Source organism: Nycticebus coucang, chromosome 20 (genome assembly GCF_027406575.1).
Source record: "Nycticebus coucang isolate mNycCou1 chromosome 20, mNycCou1.pri, whole genome shotgun sequence".
NCBI classification, from domain to species: Eukaryota; Metazoa; Chordata; class Mammalia; order Primates; family Lorisidae; genus Nycticebus; species Nycticebus coucang.
The window spans coordinates 17,440,674-17,455,455 of record NC_069799.1 but is presented as its reverse complement, the minus strand read 5'-3'; the positions used below and the strand labels follow the sequence as shown (position 1 = coordinate 17,455,455).

The following is a 14,782-nucleotide window of genomic DNA, read 5'->3' as shown; positions in this document are numbered from 1 at the left end:
TTTTATTAAGTCATATACACATAGATAATGAATACATTTATGCATTTGTGGGGTACAGTGTGTTGATTTTTTATACAATTTGAAGTGCTTACATCAAACTTATAAACATAGCTTTCACTTCTATACTCAGTTTTTCATCTTGTTTGTGTTTTGGTTTTCATTTTTCTCTCTTTCTGTCTGTATCAAAAAGGATTTGCCCTGTTCCTCCATATTCTTAGTTGGACCCTCTATATATATATGGAGATCACTAACAAGACATCTAGTATGTTGAAGGGGATTTATTTTCTCTTCCATTTCTTTAACAGAATTTCTTCCACTTCCTTGTTACAGAGTGAATAGATGAAAGGGTTTAGAACTGGAGTCACCACAGTGTTCAGGACGTGGACAGCTTTGGTCAGATCCAAGGCATCTTTGATGGAGGTACAGGCATGAAGGAAAATTGTGGACCTACAAGATGAGCACCACAATGAGATGAGAGGATCATGTAGAGAAGGCTTTGCTTTGGCCACTGGCAGATGGGATCCTGAGAATGGTGCTGATGACATGATGTAGGAGACCAGGCTGATGAGGCATGAACTCAGGATGACCACAAAAGCTATCACAAAGGCCACGAGCTTTATTGCCTGTATGCTGGTGCAGGCCAGGGTGATCCAGGGTGCAATGACACAGAAGAAGTGGTTGATGGCATGGGGGCCACAGAAGGATAGGCCACTGATGAGGGCTGTTGGCAACGCAATGGCCAGGAAATCACAGACCCAGGAGCCTAAGGCAAGCTGCACTGTGACCAGGCTGCTCCTGATGGTTGCATAGTGTAGAGGATAGCAGAAGGCAAAATAGTGGTCATGAGCCATGGCTGCCAGGAGGAAGTACTCTGTGCAGCCTAATGAGAAAACACGGTACATCTGCAAAAGACACTTATAAATTATATGGTCTGATTTCGCCCCAACAGGATGGCCAGGGCTTTGGGGACTGAAGCTGTGGTATACCAATCTCCAGGAGAGAGAGGTTGCTCAGAAAGAAGTACATGGGGGTATGTAACTGGTGACAGGTACTCACCACCATCAAAAATAGCCATGTTACCACCAACTGTGAGGATGTACATTACCAGAAAAAGCATGAAACAAGAGAGCTAAAGGGCCTGGGACCCAGAAAAGCCCAGCAGGATAAAGTCCTGGGGCAGAATTTTATTGTCTGTGTCCATTGCAGACTGCAGCTAGGAAGCAGAGGTCCCACACTGAGCCCTTGACTCAGTCACACAAACCTATAATGATTAAAAAGACATGGAGTCATAAAAAAAACATCAACAACTGAATGCATATGTTCAGAAATGGCCTAACATTTATTGAGTGGCTATTCTGCGCTTGAAGCTAGGCATAGTTTATGGAGTTATTTTATTTTATTTTTTTTTGTAGAGACAGAGTCTCACCTTATTGCCCTCAGTAGAGTGCCGTGGCATCACACGTCTCACAGCAACCTCCAAATCCTTGGGCTTAGGCGATTCTCTTGACTCAGCCTCCCAAGTAGCTGGGACTACAGGCACCCGCCACAATGCCCGGCTATTTTTTTGTTGCAGTTTGGCCAGGGCTGGGTTGGAACCCGCCACCCTCGGCATATGGTGCCTGCGCCCTACCCGCTGAGCCACAGGCGCCGCCCTTATGGAGTTATTTTAATGAAACAAGACATTTATTATTATTATTATTATTTATATATATATTTTTAGAGATAGAGTCTCACTTTATTGCCCTTGGTAGAGTGCCGTGGCGTCACAGCTCACAGCAACCTCCAACTCCTGGGCTTAGGCAAGTCTCTTGCCTCAGTCTCCTGAGTAGCTGGAACTATAGGAGCCCGCCACAAGGCCCAGCTACAAGACATTTATTATAACCAATCAACAGTTTAGGAAACTAATGTGCAAAGAATTTTTAGTGGTTTTGCAAAGATTCCACTGTTACCCTTAAGCTCCAGAATTCAAATGCAGCCTGTCTGCCTTCATCATCTCATTCTGATCCATGCCCCAGATCAGTCATAGATTACATCTAAACTCACAAAGGATTGACCATTTCATGTTGACTCAATTCACTGTGTCTTAAGTAGACCCTGTGTGGCTCTTGAATGATAGTATGTGATTCTGTCTGTGTTTAGGAATTGGCCTCTCAAACCTAGATTCTAGTCACATTCATGTCTGATGATTACAGCTTCTAAATTGATCTTTTAATTTATAAGATTTTTCTTCAAAAATAATATTCAAAGAGACTTTTAAAAAGATAGTTTCAAAATGATTTTTGTCTTGATCATTTCATATTTACACTTATTAATATGATAATTTCTCTTCACCCAAAATATGCATTTTCTTTTTTTTTTCTTCTTGCAGCTCAGAAGTTTATTAATGAAGGGGGTTGGGTCAGTTGGTGTTTACATGCTTGACCCCTGCAGCCCTGTATCCCAGCTGTAGTGAGGAAGATGGCTGGCTTCTCTGCTGGCCACAGGTGATATCATCCCAGGAACATGCTGAGCCCTCTCTCCTGGGTCCCTGTTGCCATGGCTGGAGTCCAGCACTATGAGATAGTTCCACTTTTGTTTCCTGTGCTTGAGCTAGAGTATCGACATTTTTTAGGATCTTAGCATAGTGTGGGCCAAATATCTGCTGATTATGATGCATCAGCTTGACAAACTTCCGGCCTAGTACTGTCAACTCTCCTTCTATGTGATTAAGGCCTTCAGGGAAGTGTAGCAGAGACTCCTGCATGCCACGAACCAAACAGCATTTGAGAAACAAAAGGAGGCACTGATCAGTGATACTACAAACATGGTTTTCTTTCTTGGTGATGTTCTGGAGTCATCCTATAAGACATACTGTGTTTTCACTGCTTAGGGCAGTAAAGCCCAGGTCCTTGAGGCCACAGTGAATTTCCTGAGACACCTGGTCACTCACATTCAACATAGCTTCTTCAGGCTTGGAGTTAAATTCCTCAGTCACAGCCTTGGTTATGCATTTCAGTTTATACACAAATCCAGGTGAGTTGAATAAAATTGAACCAGAGAAACTTCTAGCCACTAGTAAGACTGAGGCCAATATAGTCAAGTGGCACAAATGGGATCCCATTTCCTGGACCCGGATTCTGTCCATCAGCAGAGTCTCAAGGAATTCTTCATTTTCAGGATCCCAGAGGAGGAGATTCAGGTAGCCCTGGTATAGCACCATTATGCAATTGGGAGGATCTGAATTCTTCGCTGCCCTGTTTGGAGATGAACAGGCCATGCTGGAGAAGCTGGGCATGTCAGGAGAATTCAGACATGGTATAATGAGGTCTGTGGCTGCTTTGGTTAGCCATTTCTTGGTGTAATCAAGGAGATTGGGTCATTTGTCAAGGAGTTCCTGGAATTTAGCTCTTTCATACTGGATGGAATATTCCTGCAAATAGGGTCAAATGTTCTGGATGGTATAGTTTGCCATGTCCATTTTCATTAGGCCCAGAACATGGAAGATGTCCTTCAGTAACTGTACTGGATCTGTTATGCTCTGTAGTTTCTTTACTGCTTCATCTTGAACTGGTGCACATAGCAGGGTCAACCAACTAAGAATGTAGTTAGAGAGACGAGAGACATCTAGGGCTCCATGTTCTGCTTCTTGTTTGAGGAGATCCATGTTCAGAACTTCTTTAATCTCATTTTTTATGCCGATGTGGCATGGTAATAGCAGTGATAGCAAAACCTCCTTAACTTCTGTCGTAAGTTCAAGAGCACAAGTAAATTTGAGAGAATTACTCAAGAATTGTTCTCTTAGATCGTCCCAAAAAACATTGTACAATGTCTCCATGAACCTGTCTTCCAGACTGTTTGGAGATAAAACATTCTCTTCTATGTAGAAATCTTGGTTTACTATGATTTCATGAGCAATGCACATCCTGGAAACTTCATTAATTGTTTCTATTAGACAAGGAGAGTAGTTATTTAAACAGAAGTCTTCCTCTTCCTGGTTCTTCCCTGATGTTTCAGAATTATAGGCTCCACACTTTGCTTCATTGGGATAATTTTGGAGTACAGTTTCCTCACTCTTGGGCATCTTGATGTTATCTCTTTCTCTGTTCTGGACTGGCTGCCCTGCGGCTTAGTCTCCAAAAATATTCATTTTCATACTGAACAATGAACATTAAGGCAATGGCTTCCAGCATCTAGGAAATCCTAATGTTTGTTTGAGAGTACACCGAAAGAAGGCTAACAACAGAAAATCACTTTGAAATTTTTTTTTAATTCTCATATTTTATTTCTAAACACTATTTTTGAGGGCATAGCATATGAATTAGAAGATCAATTGGGAAGCAATTACTGTCAGACATGCAAGTGACTAGAACATTCATTTGGGATATAGATATTTGAACAAAGACATTGAGGCCTTTAGTGGCTTCACTCTAGAAATTTTCTTATGGAAATTCCCTCTCCATCTCACATATCACACTCTTAGACTCTCCAACACCAAGTATCAATTCCCCCGTAAACTTAATATTACTTGCATCAAGTGACAACAAGCACTTGGGTTTACAAAGTAAATGGGTACTTATATTTGGTGTCATTATTTGTGGCAAAGGGAGTTTCTAAGAAGTGCTTCTCAAGCTCTAAAGGGCACATGAATCACCTGAGAGTACTTTCAAAATGCAGATTCTGATTTATTCTCCCAGGGTGAGGTCTGTGATTCTGCATTCTGAGAGCGAAGATCTAGCACCTTTAAATTTTTTAAAATAGAGAATATGAAGGTAAGGAAGATGACATGACTTTCTAATGATTTGCTTGGTTGGATATTTAGGGGTTCAGAGTATACCACCCCAAAATATGCTCCTCTGGCAGAAAGATTATTTTGAACTGAAGGCAACTGGGGAAGAAAATGTAGACACAGAAAAACTCTCTGACCCTACCTCTCTACCAGGAAAGACGGAATGATTCTTAATCAGCCCAGAGAAGGTACCAAAAGAATCTACGTAACAAACTTTGCTAAAGTAACTTTTATCTTCCATTAGTTTACCTACATACAGATATTTGTCTTCCCACAATCTGCCACTCCTGTGAGCTCAAAATCAATTTTTCTTTTTTTTTTTTTTGGTCAAAATATTGCATAAGCCCAAGTTCCAACCATCCCTTGAGTTACTTATCCTTAAGTTTTCCCATGTATATGTGTGATGCCCTTGCTAATAAACTTCTGTTTGTTTTTCTCTTGTTAATCTGTCTTATTATTTTTATTAAGTCATTTGTACATAGATCATGAATACATTTATGCCATTATGGGATTCAATGTGTTGATTATTTGTACAAATTGGAGTGCTTACATCCTACTAATCAAAATAGCCTTCACCTCATTTACCCAATTACAGCATTAAGGCATTTGTGTTCTATACCTGATAGATCCAACTTATACTTGCAATATGCTCCATAGATGTGGTCTCCCTACTAACTCTCCTTCTATTGACCCACCCCCTTCTTTCCTCTCTCTCTTCCCTTCCCTCCTTCATCCTAGGCTATAGTTGTGTTTCATTTTTCATATGCAAGTGTGAGTGATTATAAATTGGTTTCACAGTAGCACTGAGTACATTGGATATTTTTTTTCCATTCCTGAGTTAGTCTGTCTTAGAAGAAAGAGGTTTCTTCCCCCCTCCTCTATGGTAGTAAAGATAACTACATTATGAATTAATTATCCTAGTGAAGAAAAAATTATCTCACTGATAGGTGAAGCAGAACAATAAGAAATACAAAAAGATGCACCTTGGCAATTAATGCTAAATAACGATTTTACAAATTTCTTAAAGTGAATATGTTCTAACATCTGTATCATTCATGGCCAACCAATGGGCATGTCTATACAGAGGAATGGACATGTGAAGAGGCAGCAAGAGCATGGCCATCTGCAGGTCAAGAAGAGGACACAGGAGATTAACCCTGATGACATTTTGATTTCATATCCGTAGTGTCCAGATTGTGAGAAAATAAGTTTCTGTTATTTATGCTGTTCAGTCTGTAGTATTTTGTTATTGCAGGATGAAGAACCTAATACAGAAATGGAGCAAAAATATTAAATGTTTAGTGATGAATTTAGCAAAATATACCCAAGGCTTATATACTGAAACTATAAATATTTGCAAAGGGAATGTTTGAAAGGCTTAACATGGAGAAATATGCCATCTTCATAGCTTAAAATATTCAATATTGTAATGATAACGTTCCATATATTGACCTAGATCCAATTCCAGTCAACATCCCTGCAAGTATTTTTTGAAATCGATGAGCTAACTCAAAAATTTATATGATGATGGTCTGTCAGGCTGAATGTCACATGCCTCTCACAAAAATACCTGAAGCATTTCTTTTCCCCATAAAATGATAAGAGTGAAGATATACTTTAAACATCAACTCCATGATGAACATCAGTGGGAGGTTGCTAATTGATAGAAAGAAGATACAGGCAACATGGGGGGGTGTTGTTCAGGATACACAAAGAGGCAAAACCATGGAGCAAAAGAGTAGAAATTTATGTCTGTCCTAGGATATAAAGAAAATAATACGAGATCAGACTCTGCAAATAAACCTCACCTTATTCCAACTCTTATTCCCTGCTGAATTTCGTTATGATACCACTTCCAAGAGAAGCCTTCACTCTTAACGTGCTCATGAGGGTATCTGAGACTTGAGAGTGTGGCAGGTGTTGGAAATTAAATATATGGGGGAAGAAATTTTCTACTCAGACACCTCTGAGCACTGGTGAGAATCTGAAGGGACATTGTCTTCACTGGAGGTTGGCTTAAATCCAGAGAGAATAAAAGAAAGTATGATGGCTCAAGGACTTAAACAAAATTCATATTCAGACCCCAAAGTCAGAGGACTGTGTATCTTACTTAGTGTCTCTCTCACCTGAAGCTGAAGCGAGAGTGTTAGCTTCAATTTAAAGATTATGTGGATGCAGACTTGAATTTAAGTTGCTACGTGCTTTAGAAGCAAAGAAATACTTAGGATAGTCACATACATACAGTAAATAATTAATGGGTTGATGGAGAATGTATTCTAATGAGATCCAGTGAGATCTCCTCTTTTGTCTCACTGGAGGAAAGGTCAGTGACATCAGGTCACAGATCTGAGATGGGACTTAAGGGTGGAGTCTCCTAGGCTTTAGACTCTAAGAGATAAATTTTGGTACCACTAAAAGTGCAACCTGGGAAAAAACCATGTAGTCTATGAAGATCCATTTGTAACTTCTTGAAAACATTCACCCCCTTCTTGAAGAAAGAATTACTTCAGACATAGGACATCAGTCACACCTCTTGTTTTCTCTAGAAGTTGAAAACTACCAAAAGAAACAAATACTGATGCCTAGAGGACAGAGGTGCTCAAAGGTGCTCAATCAAAATCATCATAAGTTTTAATGGGGGGTGGGGTGGGGCTTGAGAAAGGAACCAGTGAGCATATAGGAAAACACCTGCAGGGTTCACTAGCTCACCTCATGACTTGAAAACAATAGCTTGCTTTCTTAACAAAAGCTGTGAAAAGAAATATGTACCGAATCACTTAGACATTTCGTTTTTACTTTCTTGAAATCCAGATCTCTTTATGAAAACATTCTCATCAATCTTTTTCTATAAATGTTCTTATTGACTCTGCTTGATAAAGGTATTTCAGGAGCTGTAGACTCCAGATGAGCAACAGTCCTCTCCTTTCCCCTCTCCTCTCCTCCTCCTTTTTCTCTTCCTCTGTCCTCTAATCTCTCCTTCTCCCCCTCTTGCCACCCTGACCTTCTCATTCCTACCCACAGTGACAGAATTTGTTTTTAATATACTATAGAAATAATAGAAAAATATATAAACCTGACCCTACCCAACTATCACAGTCTCCTTAGACATCCCTTGATTTTAGGGCTGTTTCATGCATTATAAATATTTCACCAGGCTTAGAAGTCTATTGTGACATACCTTGCATATTTTTATTTAATGTGTAGAACAGCTCTGGACCCAAAAATATATCATATAATGGGACATAACTTTATTGTTATCAATGTTATCTATAAAGCAAAGTACACTGAGTTCTTACCATGCTTTTATTTCATATGTAATTATACAAAATAAAATTAAATACAAGTTAAAAATAAACTTGCAGGGATAGAATTCCAGTATTAAAGTCAAACATTGTTGTGGGAGGAACTAAAGAGGACACTTACTCACTGTCTGATCTATCCTAATCATCCTTAAAGCACACAGGTTGATGAACAGGATCCATGATAGGTGGTTTGCTGGTTTGGAATTAGCTCTCCAGGTATGTAGACACTGCTTCAAGTTTTATTCTCCCCAACAGGTGAAACAGAGGAGCTCTTAAGTCTGAGGTATGTGATCTGTTGCTCATGTTGAGTTATGAGTCAGGCTCCCCATTGTTGCTCTAAAGCTAAAGCTGGTGCTGTCTTTTCTCCAACAAACACACCTGAACACAGCATGAAATTTTCATTCACTTATGACTTTTCAGTTTTAATCACTTGCTAATTTACTCCTCAGAAAATCACCTGTACAGAAGTGGTTGGGTTCTTTGATATTTAAAGACTGGAAAAACTTGTCCATTCTTGTTTATCTTCTTGGTAGGGGTGTGTATGTATAGGGAGAGAAAGAGACAGAGACAGAGAAAGAGAGACAGAGAGTGGCAGAGAGAGAATATTGAAATGAACAGCTATAATCTGTACCAGATGAAAAATTGCTCTTTTTTCCTATCAAATCTACTATCCTTGACAAGGTACCTTGTTCCCACTTTCTTCATTCTCCCAAAATAATATGCTGCTCTACATCTGTCTTCATTCTCCTCTTTCTCTCTTTTCTGTCTTTCCCCCAACTCACCTCTTTCTTCTTTCTCTTAACACTTCATTTCTACCTGTATGTTTTAGTTTATTAAATGGTATCTTTCATGCTTAATATATATAATTGTATGCTCCACTGCTCAGAATAAATATCTCCATATTTACCCAAGGCTTTGCTTGTAAGCATAGGGAAAAATATATTAATATATTTAATTGTCTCTAAATCACATTTGGTCCAGTTTTTTATCCTGCTACTCTATTCAGTTTTCTCCCCTATAATTCAGGAATGCTATTATACCAAAGAGTTAAGATCATTTACTTAGTCACTTTAGGATAATCCTGATGTTTCTCATCTCCTTTTATGTGAACTCTCTCTCTCAGCCTCTGCAAGCACATCTTTTGATTATCTTCTGTCTTATGATTCCTTTGGTATCTTTTTAAAAATCTTACCCTCACTTTTCTTCTCTCATCTAGTACGTGACTAGAGCTCTGTGTATCAGAGAATGGTTTTTGTTGAGCTTCTCCAGGTCAGCCATATGTCATAAAAGTTACACGTGTCTTCACTGCTATGCTGTTGGAAATAGAAGTTATTCTTAGAAAATAACTATGTTATACAAAAATTATGCAAACATCTATCACTACACAGGGAATAATGAGGACCATTTTTTATTCTGGACCTAGTGACTATGACACTCTAGACAAATACACAAAGCACACCTTCTGCAGAGTAGTTTGGAGAGTGTGTGTGTGTATGTGTGCCTGTGCATGTGTAGATTGAGAGGAGCCCTACATGTCCCTGTTGATTCTTTATCATCAGTTTCTCAATTTTTAACCTTCTAAAAGTACATTATATTTTCAGTTGACATTTTCATTCCCAATGGTCCTCTTTTTTAAATGTTATTCCCCTCTGCTTTTAATTAAAAATGAAATAAATTTAGTGCCCATTTCATTAGTTGCTCTTTCCTCTGAATCTGTTCAATTTTATGCTATTAATTCCTCACCCTTATAAACAAATATGGAGTCAGAGTGTTAAAACTTTTAGGGCCTTATTTTTTTAAGTGGTCTTGATAGAGATCTTGTCTAAAGTCTATGGAAATGAAAGCAACTTTCATGTTCCCTGTTAAATATTCTAAATTATTTGATTTTATGTACACATTTTTAACAATAAAATATGACTGTATTCCTGTAAACACACTAATTATTTAGAATTAGGTGGCTTCAAACCATTTTTTCCTATTAGATGAAGATAGAAAGTATTAGCATTTTTTGTTTTGTTGACATGGTCTACTTAAAATAGAAACATAACATTGAATATCGAAAGATTTTAATAAAAATGTTAATGTTTGTTTGCCTATTAAAGCAGTAGGGATGGCATTTGGATTTTTTTGTTTGTTTGTTTTGTTTTTTCTTTTTTGTTGCAGTTTGGCTGGGGCTGGGTTAGAACCCACCACCCTCAGTATATGGGGCCAGTGCCCTACTCGCTGAGCCACAGGTGCCACCCTGGCATTTGGATGTTAATACAAATATTAGTTTTGGTAATAAAAATTATGCCTAGATTGTGAGCAGGAAACTGCACTTGTCAGATCATACACATATATCTCAGTTTCTACCTCTTTGAATTACCATTTAGTAAAAGATAAACTGGAACTTGTCAAAAGTTGAAAAACCACTGTGTTGAAGGGTGCAGAAACCACATAAAGAAATGATGTAAAGACAGCCTATTTTTTCAGGTGGAGAGTAGGAACATCAAAGTAGGGACAGAAGACCCTTTAAAATCTGACTTCCTACCACATGGAGAATGAATAAACACTACTCTTGTTTCAGTTGTACAAACACTGTTGGATCTGGAGTATTCAGATTGTTAAGATGCTAAGCTTAAACTGAATGAGAAACTGTTCACAGGTAGATGAATATAACTAGAATGGTGATCTTGAATTCCCACTGCCTTTTGTTTTCAAAAGAAACTCTGGCATAGTGGGATGGTGTGGAAACACCATGAATGGGAAAATCACCACTGACATAGCAGCGATGGGCTAATGGTGAGGGAATTCTCAGAAATATGAGAACAATGAAAGGTCAGTTGAGAAAGCTTCCAGAGGCAGAAAAAAAATCCTCATAATATTTGTAGGTAGTTCATGACTACATCTCTGTGTATCAGAGAATGGCTTTCACATATGAAAGCTAAGGTTTTTGATATTAGGGTGTTTGCAGAAAAAGTGTCTAACCTTGGGGAAGAAAAGAGCCTCATGGAAAAGTGAAAAAATATCACTGAAGTGGTGCTAAAGTAAAAACAATAGAAGCATCTAAAGACAAGAATGATCTAAGGAGGAAAAATATGGACAAAGATCTCCTCACTCTGGGAAAATTAAGTGATCTCAGATGATAAGCCCCAGGTGTCTTTGACATAAGGGGCCACATTAGTGAGATGCATAGATATCTCTAATGTTAATTACATTATTCCTAAAATAGTGCCTTGGTCATCTGGCTTAGTCTCAAGCTTAGCTCTTCATGACAGATGACACTATGTATTTGAAAATCAATTTGCCAAATTAACTTGAGTAGCCTTCTAACTTTTTGTGCTAGGCTACGTATCGTCACTAAAGGAATAAAAAATAATACTGTCATTTTTGCCAAAGAATTGAAATTTTTATGAATAAATGGGCAAGTAATGTTAATGCCCTTCAATGGGAATGGGATAATCAATTACAGTATCACCTCATAATAATGACTGTTTTAAATACTATAGTATGCAGCAAGCAGAAATTTCATCTATGACTTCTAATTAACACAAAAGTTATATCATCTAGGATAATATTTATATGTAAATATGAATTTATAATTATAATTACATAGATAGTCCTGTGATTCCCAATTAAAATAAAGCTGTTAAAAAATAATTTCAGGTAATTAGGGAGAGATGTAGAGTTCTCTTATTCTTTAACAATAACTGTAAGTCCAGTCATAATGGGATGTTATACCCAGAGCTGTTTTACAGTCCACATAGAAAATAAATATATTGGCATTTTTAAACTTTCTGTCTAGCCCATTATGTTAAACTACATGTCTCAAAAAATGAAGAAACAAATGATAATTTGTAAGTTATCCTAATATAATATTTATTTTTCTTTACTCATAGGTGGCTTATGATTATAAAATATGATGAATCAGACACTAATAATGGGATTCTTGCTAATGAGATTTGCTGAGAATTGGATGCTGTCCAGGATGCATGCTGTTCTCTTCTCTCTCATCTACATAGTGGCCATGTCAGAGAATTTAATCATCATCATCCTCATAATTTTTGACCAACACCTCCATACCCCAATGTACTTTTTCCTCAAGCATTTGTCCTTCTTAGATATGTGTCTCATTTCTGCCACAGTCCCCAAATCCATTCTCAACTCCATCTCCATCACTGATTCCATCTCTTTCCTGGGGTGTGTGTTTCAGCTCTTTGTGGTGGTACTCTTGGCTGGGTCAGAGATTGGCATCCTTACTGCAATGTCCTATGACCGCTATGTTGCTATCTGTTGTCCTCTGCACTATGAAGCTGTCATGAGCAGAGGGTCCTGTGTCCAGTTGATGGCTATGTCCTGGTTCAACGGAGGGGTCTTGGGAATATTGTACTCAGTTGGTACATTCTCTCTGAATTTTTGTGGCTCCAATAATATACATCAGTTCTTCTGTGATGTTCCTGCCCTACTAAAGCTCACTTGTTCTAAAGAGCATGCCACCATTAGTGTCAGTGTGGCCATTGGGGTCTGTTATGCATTTTCTTGTCTAATATGCATTGTAGTCTCCTATGTCTATATTTTCTTCACTGTGTTAAAGATCCCATCTGGTCAGGGCCGATCCAAAGCCTTTTCCACCTGCCTGCCTCACCTCATTGTTGTGAGCATGTTTCTTGTTACAGGTGCCGTTGCTTATTTAAAGCCAGACTCTGATGTGAGCTCTATTCTAGACTTGCTCATATCTGTGTTCTATTCTGTTGTACCCTCAGCCTTGAATCCTATTATCTACTGTCTGAGGAATAAGGACATTAAATCAGCCGTAGGTAAAGTCTTTGTGGGATGTTAGAAGAAGTGGAATGGCAAAAAAATGACTAATGCTGAAGCTGGGGATTAACATCTTCTTTTTTGTTCTGCCACTAACTAGCTGTTTGAAATTATTTTTTTTAAGAAATCAATATATCATATAGTCTTCTAAGTGAAACTCAGATAGTTAGTTTTAATAGAAAGTAAGTCTTTCCCTACATTACTTTGCTTTATGTCTCTCCCTGGTGTAGAAATTATGAACATTTTTGCTATCATGACTTTGATGATTTTTACTTTTTTTCTGAAGCTCCATATACATGAGATTTGTCTGAGATTCTCATTCCTCTAAAAGCTTCCATCTTTTTTGGCATTTTCTTTATTTGTTTAATGCTTTTTTGTCCTGGATTTTGCATGGTATTTCTAAAGTTTTGTTGATTCAGTTTTATTTACAGCTTGATTTTCACCATATGCAGAAATTTGTAATTTTAACTTAATTTGTAGTTTTAAAAAGTGTACTTAATTTTACCACTTTTCACTTATTTAACTAATAAATGCTTATAGCCCATAGATAATAGGAGCACATTTTCTTTGAATAAGCAGATAAGTGACTACTGATATTTGATTTAATTAGCCACTGGTGGGGTCTTTTAAATAAACATTTTAACATGTCAGATTTGATTCTAAAGTGTTCACTTCATGGTAAGGTATGTATGCGTGTGTAATCAATACATATATTCAACATTGAAGCAAAAAATGGGCAGATTGTACATTACATGGTTAAAGGCACTATTTGAGATGGATTGGTTTTTACTGCAGATTTCAGCTCATCACAATCCATCTTAATCTCAAGTCACCCATGTGGTTTATTTGCAAGAGTAAAATCACCAGAATAGAACTTCTCAAACCATTGATGTAATGTATGTTCATTAGCCACATCCTTCCCAAACACTTGTTGATATTTCAAGCTCTCTGTGCTGTATTGATTCTATGATGGAAGTCATATTAAAAAAAAAAACAAAAAAAAAAACAAAGCACAAGTCCGGGATTGGTGACTCATGCCTGTAATCTTAGCACTTTGGGAAGCCAAGGAGGGTATATTACTCAAGGTCAGGAATTCAAGACCAGCCTGAGCAAGAGCGAGACCTGTCCGTACTGAAAAAAACTATCCAGGCATGGTGGCTCATGCCTATAGTGCCAGACATTTGAGAGGCTAAAGCAGGAGAATTCCTTGAACTCAGGAATTTGAGGTTGCTGTGAGCTATGATGCCATAGCACTCTACCGAGGGCGACAGAGTGAAACTATGTCTCAAAATAATAATAATAATAATAATAATAAATAAAAATTAATTAATTAATTAATTAAAAAAAGTACAAAGTTTTGTCTTGTCCATGGTTCACAAAAATTGCTTTAAATATTTGTAATGGTAATCACAAGCCAAAATATGTGTTTGAAAGAATGAGGATGTACTTTCACAAGAAAATTAAAAAAAATAAATGTCTAAGTGAAATATCAGAGATATTGTCAAACTTAGTACTTAAGGAAATAAGGCATATCTTACTTAATAAGCTAATAATTTTTTTTGCCTTCTTTTGACTCTATTATATCTCTGAGAGTCTGTTTGTAGCATTGGTTTCATTTTTGTTGTTTTGTTTTTCTTTTCTTTTATTGTTTTTATTACTGATAAGCCTTTCACTGTAACAATTTTTGTGTTCTTTATTTCTCATATGCCTTCCATTATATGAATATTTCATTGTAACAATTTTTGTGTTCTTTACTTCTCATATGCCTTTCATTGTATGAATGTAACACTGTTTATCTGCTCTCATATTGATGGACACATTTTTGTCTCATATGCAAAGCTGCTGTGGATACTTAGGCTCAAGGCTTTTGTGGAGTTATGCTTTCATTTCATTTCATAAATACATAGAAATACACATG

General features: G+C 37.5%; 2 protein-coding genes and 1 pseudogene across 2 annotated transcripts in view; 1 reads left to right on the top strand and 2 right to left on the bottom strand.

The window, feature by feature from the left end:
* Positions 1 to 278: 278 nt before the first annotated feature.
* LOC128572323 (olfactory receptor 6F1-like) lies at positions 279 to 1,201 on the bottom strand (annotated as a pseudogene).
* An 8,115-nt stretch (positions 1,202 to 9,316) lies between these two features.
* LOC128573022 (olfactory receptor 1C1-like) overlaps positions 9,317 to 14,782 on the bottom strand; it is a 48,320-nt gene continuing 42,854 nt past the window's right edge. Inside the window, exon 2 of the mRNA XM_053573237.1 lies at positions 9,317 to 9,380. Within this exon, the coding sequence (XP_053429212.1) occupies positions 9,338 to 9,380 (43 nt within the window). The 3' untranslated portion in view covers positions 9,317 to 9,337. The remainder of the gene's footprint in view (positions 9,381 to 14,782) is intronic.
* LOC128573021 (olfactory receptor 14K1) lies at positions 11,966 to 12,886 on the top strand. The gene has a single exon (XM_053573236.1). It carries the CDS (start codon positions 11,966 to 11,968, stop codon positions 12,884 to 12,886), a length of 921 nt encoding a protein of 306 aa, XP_053429211.1.